At 42.0% G+C, this 9596-nt stretch overlaps 2 protein-coding genes across 2 annotated transcripts; one reads left to right on the top strand and one right to left on the bottom strand.

Annotated features, from left to right (window-relative positions):
• Nucleotides 1–194: 194 nt before the first annotated feature.
• Nucleotides 195–5161, bottom strand: LOC109628301 (calponin homology domain-containing protein DDB_G0272472-like). Its single transcript, XM_020085334.2, has 5 exons — nt 4751–5161; nt 4388–4667; nt 4175–4302; nt 3334–3376; nt 195–3249 (listed from the first exon to the last, which is right to left on the bottom strand). Exons 1-5 carry the CDS (start codon nt 4933–4935, stop codon nt 565–567), a joined length of 3321 nt encoding a protein of 1106 aa, XP_019940893.2. The 5' UTR covers nt 4936–5161; the 3' UTR covers nt 195–564.
• Nucleotides 5162–5652: 491 nt separating this feature from the next.
• c15h11orf54 (chromosome 15 C11orf54 homolog) lies at nt 5653–9546 on the top strand. The gene is made up of 8 exons (XM_020085534.2): nt 5653–5823; nt 5915–6013; nt 7012–7085; nt 7197–7298; nt 7374–7550; nt 7868–8017; nt 8100–8216; nt 9194–9546. The coding sequence occupies exons 1-8, from the start codon at nt 5757–5759 to the stop codon at nt 9365–9367; spliced, it is 960 nt and encodes a 319-aa protein (XP_019941093.2). The 5' UTR covers nt 5653–5756; the 3' UTR covers nt 9368–9546.
• The last annotated feature ends 50 nt before the right edge of the window (nt 9547–9596 follow it).

Below are 9596 nucleotides of genomic sequence, written 5' to 3'. Positions count from 1 at the left end.
ATATACATTTCTCAGTATGCACATGATCGTGCATTTTGCAGGAGACCTCAGTATATTGTATATTTAGATGTAGGAAAATAAAAGGCAATGTGTCTTTTTCCAAAATATAATTTTTTTTAATATGTACCCTACATAATCCATTGGAGTCCTCATAATATTATATATTTAAATGTAAAAAAAAAAGCTTTACCTTTTTCCCCAAATATTAATTTATCAATATGTAAACATACACAAACCTGTATTTTGCAGATTTCCTCATAATATTTTACATTTAAACGTAGGAAATTAAAAAGTGTTTCGTCTTTCCAAAATACACATTCCTCAGTAGTTTCTCAATGGAGAGTTAAGTTCATCTCAACGCAAAAAAGTTGAAACTGGTGTTCGTAAAAAACGCTTTGATACAAAAAACATTAAAAAAGTCAATGTGAACCTCAGCACTTCATAGCCTCATCTACATCCTCTCCCACATTCGGTCTAAAAACACTGATGGCTTCATGCGACTGACAAACGTAGTTTTGTGTGTGTTTGTTGTCTCCTGGTCAAACTACTGATCTGTCAACAAGTTCACACTCGCGTCATAAAGTCTCGTCTTTGCCTGTTTTTTTCCCTTTTTTTCTTGACTCTCACACCCTCATTTATGACTCCAGGAGTCTGTGCAGATGGGGGGGCATTTTGTGGTTGGTTCAGCGTTTCCTTGCTCATTTTGTCAGAAACGTCACAACATTCTTCAGCACCACAACTCTCCATTCCGGATGGAGGAGCGGCCGACTGTTTGCCTTTCTTCTTGTGTGAAACTGAGCTGCAGCTTGTCACTGCAGCTCCTCTTGATTCCACACTGTCAGTGGCAGGTGTCGGACTCTCTTGTATCACATGGTCAGTCTCAAATTTAGGCTTTTTCCTTTTCTTCTTTCTTAAAACCACATCCCCATCAGTTTGAGAATATCCTGCATTGCCCACACTTTCTAATCTTTCCATGGCGGTCACCGACTCACTTTCATTACCTTTCGATTTCTTTTTTCTCTTTACCCTCATCTTATTGGCATCAGGCAAAAAACTCTCACACGTTTCTCTCGGTTCCTCAAATTCCAGTTCACAATATTTCTGCACACTCTCCTCCACCTTTCTCTTCCTTTTCTTCTTCCTGGCCACATTGTTTGTTTCCTCCACATTTCCAGCAACTTCTGCTGATTCAGTCTCTGGAGCACCACTGCTGACACCAGGCTTTCCTGCACCCCAGACAGGAGCGGCTGCAGAGTTTGAACAAGGCGAGCTTTGTTCCTCGTGCGTCTGAGCATCTTTTTCCTCTGCATCAGCAACAAGGAAGGAAGAGGTCCTCGTCTTTTTCCGCACAGACACTGAATCATCGCTTTGTGCCACAGCATCCTCTAAAGCGGCTCTGCTAAGCATTTCGCTCTTTTTCTTCTTCTTCTTCTTCTTTGTCTCTGATTCAGCATCTCTGTGGTCAGAGCCCTCCTTTATTGTCTGTGAATGATCTCCATCAACTTTTTCATTTCTGTCAGGAGTGCAATAAACATCTACACCCTCTGAGGTGCTTTCCCTCTTCTTCTTCTTCTTCTTCTTCTTTTTTGTCACAGATTCAGCAACTCCATCATTAGCACCTTCCTTTGTTTTCTGGGAATAATCTGCATCATCAACCTTTTGGTTTTCATGAAATGTGCCAGAAATATCTACGCCCTCAGAGGTGCTTTCCCTCTTCTTCTTTTTCTTCTTCACAGACTCAGGAGCTCTGTCGCCTGAGCCCCCTCCTGTTTTATGGGAATGAGCTGCATCATAAACCTTGTTTCTTTCGTCAGAAATGCAAGAAATATCTACCCCTTCAGAGGTGCTTTCCCTCTTCTTCTCCTTTATCTTCTTTTTCTTCACTGTACTTTCTTCAGTACTTACATCAACAGACAAGATCAAATCTTCGGCTCCAACTTCTACATCTTCCTGGTCAGCTGATGGACGCTTCTTTTTATGCTTTTTTCTTTTCTTTTCTGAAATGGGTTCTGATCGTTCCTGAGTGGATTCTATATTTTCTAAACAATCTCCTGTTTCCTCTAACTGCCTCAGAGCTACACCTGAGGTCATATTCAACACTTCTCCATGTTTTTCCATATTTACAATCTTTTCTTTTTTCCTTTTTTTCCTTTTTGTCAGTATCTCACCATCATCCTTTATTGGCTCTGAAACGACACTTGACTTTAACTTCTCATCATCCACAACACCGTTTTTCCCCTTTTTCTGCTTCTTGTCCTCGCCACCATTCACCACGTTACTTGTCAGTGATTCCTTCTCCACTCTCATTTCAGATTCGAGGTTTCCATCCTCCTCCTGTCCAACTTCACCTGCTGCCGGCTTCTCTTTCCTCCTCTTTTTCATGTGTTTGGAATCCGGAATGTGTCTCTCCTCCTGTCTCGCTATGACATCATCATGTAACAAGTTCTCGGGCTCATCACGGGTCTGCATCACCGGAGGCTCTGCTCGGTTTTCCTCAGTAGGGCTGGGAGTCTTTCCTGCCTCAACCTCCACAAATCTTGCAGCGTGCAGAACTTCTGGATCTTCCTGACTCTGTCCCCTTCTTTCATCATCTCCTTTTGCTTTTCTCTTCTTCTTCAGCCTGGTTTTATCGCACACACTCTCATTATCAGTGCCACTTACAGGTTCTTGGGGACTTTGGAGAAGACTCTTGCTTGCAGGTTCTTTTTCTGCCTGTTCCATCTGGGATAGACCATCTGTGATGAAAACATCAGCTGGCAGCTCTGTAACATCTAGTGATGCTTCTCTGTCCTCAACTGTCTCTTGGAGTCTTGGACTTCCCTGTGGCTCAAGTCTTTCACAATATGTAGCATCACTATCATCACACAGCTCTTCCTCCCTTTCTTTCCCTTGAATATATTTCTTGTTTCCTTGGGTTAGACGTCTCTCTGTTGTTGGCGTTTCACTATGGGCCAGGATGCTTCTGTTACTCGTCACTTGTTTATCCCTCGTCTCCTTCTCAGCCAGAACACTTTGAGAAGGACCTCCATCATCAGAGCTCTCTGTATGTGAAGAAAACTGTGTCCTCGTTGATATGAACCCTTTAGCTGGTATATGATGTTGCATTGTCCTTTGTCTTTCTTGTGACGTTTCTTGTCCTTTACTTGCTTTCCTCTTCTGTTCATTCACGCTGCTGCCTTTTGTCTCTGGGCTTTTCGGAGGTTGTGAGCACTTTGTTTTTGATGGCGTAAAAACAAAACGTTTCCTTTCCTGTAAGATGACAAATGCAGAGTGAGTTCGCACTAAAAAAGCGCTTTGAAATCCATGATTTATTTGTTTCGACAGGAATCTTACCACCACTTTGATGTCCACACTCTCTGACCCTTCTTCCTCGTCTCTATAATATAATAAAAATGTTTATTAACAATAAATTGTCATAACTTTTATTTGCATAGATAGCAACATTTTATTCCAGTTAGTAAAAGAATTAGACCTAAAATACTAAAAAAAGATAAGAGGGAGTAAAACCTTTCAAACTAGATTTGCTACCATGTGGTTGTATGCCTCCTTCTAGGTGGTTAAGGTCACCGTGACTGTTGATCACCTGAATATAATCCATTAATCTAAGTCTGAAGGATATTTTGTGCCGAATCAAATTATATTATTCTTGGGTCCCACTGAACTTTTGTACCAAATCTGAAGTAGTTCCCTCAAAGTGTTCTTAAGGTATCATATTCACAAGAATGGAACAGACAGAACTCCGGAAAACATAATGTCTCTGGCTCCTGGCTAGCACCAGCACCGAGGCATACAAATAAATACAGTTCAGACCAAAAATTACTAATGCCTTCTTGTATAAGTAAAAATGAAAAGTATAAATATGTAGATTCATATCAACACCTTGAGCTGCAATTACATCTTCTGGTGGACTGTTCGGAGCATTAAGACGAAAATCAGCCTCATCAGTCATTTTTAGGGACAATATTTGACAATTAATTTTTTTATCTTATATTAATTATGCGTAAATGTTTGTTGACATTAATCATTTTACAATGAGAAGGAGGAGACTGACTTTGCTGTGAGGATCTCAGTCTTAGAAGCAAAGAGTTTATATGTGGTTGAGGTAGTGTTCATGCATTTAGCTTTTAAAAAAAACTTATACAACTTAAAATATGCCTGATTATCCTAGACTTACTCTGACAGCGGGACTATACATCGTCCTTCCACGTCAACTGTTGGTAATGATGAAGGCAGATCATCTCCCCTCTGACGACCCTGCTGCAGTTCTTTGACACATTTGAAGAAGCCTCCCATCGCATGATACTGTAAAAAGAGAAAGAGTTCAGCACTAAATTACTTTAGGATTTATTACAGCGAGTATAAAAAAGCATATGGAGGCAGTGCTTACATGAAGGGCTGTGTTGTGCCGCACAGATAACCGAGCTCTCCTGTGCCTCCTCTCCGAGAGGAAAGGAAAATTGTACTGCGGCAGCCTGAATTTCTTTCTCTTTGTCCCACTCCTCTTTTGGACAGTGTTGGACTCTCCGTTGGAGGGTGAGGAGTCTTCTTCCTCTAGCTGTCTGATGGATGCTGGCTGTGACCTCTGGCTGTAGGACCGCTGTCTTCTACTTGACCTCTGGGCCTCGGGCGCAGGTTTCTGAGTGATGAACAGGCTGTCTCCTGAATCACTGGGGAGACACAGATAGACAGTCACAGAGCAGGATGATACAGGAGCTCAGGAGCTGATGCATCACGTGAGGGCCATCCTTACCTTTCTGCTTCAGCTGGGTCATCACATGCCTGATCCTGTGTGCTCTGTCCCCCAACATATCGCGAGACTTCCTTCGCACAGTCTGGAGGGGACGCTTCCAGAGCAAAGTGGCAAGACTCCGCTGATAGAGCTTCTGCAACATCATCGAACTGAGTGAACTCCAGAGTTTTACGCACTCTTGTCATTGTGGAGCTCTGAGGGAAAAAAACGCGATCTGAGAGTTTTCTTTGGCAGGAAACAGCACGAGGGTGAATCGTGATGCTGTAAACACGTGGGTCGTCTCTGTTTACAAGTCTCCTGCAGATGCACAGTAATAATGATTACTTTGCATCTCGCTTGTGTCTCATAACGACGTGTAGCCGGGTCAAAACAAAAACAGACAGAGACACTTCACATGTGTGCAGGAGAACCAGGAAGTGATTGTACCAACGTGACTCGTCACATGACCAATCACCAGCCAATCAGCAAAGAGAAGATGGCAGTAACCATCAACAGAAACAAGAGGATTCACTCTTTTACACTTCCGCTTTCGTCTTCAACGATTCCCTCCACTGACCCTGAGTTTATTTCAGCCCACAGAAATCTCATGTATACATTTATTTATCTATTCCAACCATGTAGACATTCGTGTTGTTATCTCTAATGTTGGAATAAGTACATATTTATATTTTTTCGGATTGTTTAAATGAATGAAAATCATAAGATTTCTACAAATGGATGTAAATATAGCCTATTAAATCATCACAAAAAAGAAAAGTGGTTTATTCTAGGCTAATAAGTTATTACGTTATCAGATATGAACAGAGTTTAATAAAGTTTATTCAAATTCAGTAAGTTCTCATAAAGCATAGACGATGAAACCCTATATGGGGTAGGGACTATCTTGCCAGTGTTTTTACTCTTGGGTTGTACTTGAACCAAACTGGATGTGGAGCTGAGACAGTGACCTCCCACCTCCTCTCCTGCAGCGTCACAGTCTGAGGACGCTCACTAAACAACTGGAGTTATGGCAGAAACCAGCAAAACGGAGAGGGTCCAGCTGCACGCTCCACATCTGGAGGAGCTGCGTGGGGGTAAGAGCTCAGATCACACACACAGGCAGAGACCCGTGGTTAGAACAGGATGTTCACTAACATGAGCTCATGTGTTGTCTGCTGGGGACAGTGCTGCAGGCAGGACTGCAGGAGAACTTTGCAGAAGTTCAGGTGTGTGTTGTGGAGTGTCCAGATCTCACCAAAGAGCCATTCCACTTCCCTGTCAAAGGTAGGAACACACCATACTACTACTACTACTACTACTACTACTACTACTACTACTACTGTAAACTCAGTTTGCTCCCCACCTTCTGTTGCTGCCGTATAAACCCATTGTCCTTTATTGTTCCACCTGTTACTACAAAAACTCACCAGCATCAAATACACTGCATTAAAAATCATCAGCCTGCCCACACCCTAAATCTCAGACATGAACGACAGCCCTCACACACAACAACCCTCTCATTCCTCTCTTCCTGCCATCCAGACATACAGGTAGAGAAGTCTTAAATGGAGAAGGGCCCGTTTCAGCAGGAGCATTACCCCAAATTTCCCATTGGGGACAATAAAGTCTAAACTCAACTACTTCTATTACTTTTACTACACTTTATTCATATGCCACAGTCTGCAGAGCTGCCAAGAAATAATGCACAACAATACACATCTAGATATGAGAATTGTGAAAATAATGTAATGTAATGAAGCATGAAATTTGAGTTGTTGTTACTTTCCAGATTGTGTGTCGTAACACTGATTAAGCAAACAATATGTGTGTGTGTAACATTTGAGGCCTCGCAGTTGTGCGTCACATTTTTTATTTATTATTTTTGGTTTATTTGTCAGGGACAGATACCACAGATACCACATTTAGTTACAGTCATATTTAGTCATGTCAAGTACTGCAATTTTGCACCTTGTCTTTGTGTCTTACTCTCTGTGAATGTTGAACTGCTGCTGTGACACAACAATTTCCCAACTGGGATCAATAAAGTTCATCTATCTATCCATCTATCTTCACATCGACAGACCGAGACCAGTGAAAGAAAAAAAGGAAAAAGAGGGATAAAAGATATAGATGAGAAATAAACAACATATAATAAGGCACAAGTAAAAACTTTACAGACTATCCGTTGGTGCAAGTTTGTTGCTGAATAAGAAGGACTTGTCTTTTAAAATTTGTGAAGTTTGCAGTAAATTTCAAGTTTTCTCTTGATCTCTAAATTGAAGGCCTGTGTGGAAGTCCTCGAATCACTGATGTTGGCGGTGTGCCATACCTGGTTCCCCTGGTTCAAAAGCACAAGGTAGCTTTTTTCCACCACACAAAGGGCAGTGTACGCACAAACTGCATGGTGGTAATGTGAAAAGAGGTGTAGTCACCCAACCTGCTGCATGTTCATGTTGTCTCCTTCCAGGAATACAACATGAACAGTATATCTAAAGAACTGGAGCTGCCAGGAGCGTTCATCCTCGGTGCGGCAGCGGTTCCCTCCAGGATCGTCGGAATGAACGCAGAGGTTAATTCACCAACAATACTGCGGCGGTAAGCCATGTCATTGCAAACGGTATTTGAAATACTCTCTTTCCCACAGCTGATGCCTGCGATTCTCACAGAAGCAGAGGGGAGGCCAGCAGTGAACAGCAGTTACTTCTCCTCCATCAACCCCGCTGACGGCCAGTGTCTGCAGGAAAAATACAGTGACAAATTCTCTGACTGCAACTTTGGACTGCTGGGTAATCTCTACGCATGTGAGGGGCAGCCTGGAAAGGTATTCAGTCGCATCTTAGCAAACTAGATCTGCAGCTCTTTCCCCCAGAGAATGAACGATGGTGCTTGCACTGCAATTCCTTCAAAAATGCATTGTCATTATTCACTTTGTTGTTTTTCTGCCAATAATGAACTTTCTGGTTATATATGAACTTAAAAACCATTATCTACGAGTTAATAACCAAGTTCTAATGCATGAACTTAAGCCTTGTCAACACACGTCCTATGCTCCTGATGTTTGAAAGAACAAACATTGACAAAAGGACTGTTACTGAACATGCTGACCTGCTGTGCCCTCGTCACCCGTGTGCCCCACAGGTCATAGAGGTGCGAGCAAAGAAGAGAACAGGAGACCACAGTCTCGTGACAGCCTTGAGGACCACTCTTGAAGGACACTACCCAGATAAAAGCCTGGCGCTCGGAGGCACCTTCATCATCCAGAAAGGGAAAGCGAAAATCCACATCATGGTAAATAACGGATGTGACACAGAAAACTTAGTGCTGTCAGTAATGTGTGTCGATTCATTTTCTTGTGTTGGGTTACCGGTAGCCGAGAGAGTTCTCAGTCTGCCCCCTCAACTCCAACGATGAGGTCAACAATTGGCTCAAGCACTTTGAGGTCAGCGCTCCGCTTATCTGCCAGTCGGTGCTCGTTTCCAAGGATCCTGTGAGTAAAACAAATAGTTTAAGAGAACAGTGACCCAGACTAACCCAGAACTGGTGTTAATATCCATCCTGAGTGAGCCGATCATAAGTGGTCAGCGCTAATTTCAGGTCCTACCGGCTAGCTGATCACTCAAATTCAAAATCCTCTGACCTGCAACAGTTTAAACGTCCAGTGTGTAAGATTTAGATAAAAGGGATCTATTGGCAGAGATTTATAGAATAATCCTAGTGATGTTTTCACTTATGTGTTTTATCTTAAGTGTTGTTTTCTTTACCCTAGAATGGGCTCTTTATATTCAAATACTTTATATTTACATCAGGAGCGGGTCCTCTCTCCGGAGGCCGCCATGTTTTTTACAGTAGTCCAGACTGGACAAAATAAACACTTTTTGAGTTTTTATGTCAACTGCAGACCACAGGGTCTCTTTCATGTTTGGAAGGGGAGAGTGAGGTGAAGGGGTATTCAGCTGCAACAGGCAACTTCACCACTAGGTGTCAGTAAATCTTACACACTGAACCTTTAAATGTATTCTTACTCTCTTTTTTTTCCATACGAGTTTTTTTTGCGGCTACAATATCAACACTGATCACTACATAATGATTTATACTTTTCTTTAAGTGTTAAAATTATTCTTTGTGGCACAGGTGCTTGCTCACTCGCTCATGTCAAAACGCAGACTGGGTAAAACCAAAATAATTTGATCTTTGCAAACACAAATGACATAATAAATAATTATTTAGATATAGAACCGGAAAGTGAGATCCAATCACAAGTGGACACAGTAGACACATTCAGGACAATTTAATGTCAAGTGTGAACACACTTATTCACTAATGTCCTCTTGTGACTAGATCTCTCAGGACAGATGTTAATACCAGGTCTGAACGGGGCCACAAATTAAACAAGATCAGTTTATGGTGTTAGCACCCATCAGAAGTGCATTTACAAACTGTTTTGTAATGTGTCTGTTGCTTCAGGGTCTTGACCTGCGTGTGGAGCACACCCATTGCTTCAGCCATCATGGAGAAGGTGGCCACTACTACATCGACACCACACCCGACAGTGTGGAGTACTTGGGCTACTTTATGCCTGCGGAGTTCGTCTACCGCATCGACAGACCCACAGAGACCCACAGAGTTGGACGAGACTGAAGAAGAAGTGTGCAACAAAGCACCTCTTGATAATCTAAATGTGTTTTATTATGAAAATGATTAGTTAACATTACGTCTGTGAATTTTTGCTCTTAAATCACATTTCCCTCTCAAGATTCTTCACATTTCTCCTCAAACAAAATCACCATATCACATGAAATAAAAACAAATTTAAAGTTTGGCTGTTCAATGACTGCAGAAACACAAACTGTGTAAACACAAGCATTTG

This window comes from Paralichthys olivaceus, chromosome 15 (genome assembly GCF_024713975.1).
Source record: "Paralichthys olivaceus isolate ysfri-2021 chromosome 15, ASM2471397v2, whole genome shotgun sequence".
Lineage (NCBI taxonomy): Eukaryota > Metazoa > Chordata > Actinopteri > Pleuronectiformes > Paralichthyidae > Paralichthys > Paralichthys olivaceus.
This window is presented reverse-complemented; position numbering and strand designations above follow the sequence as displayed.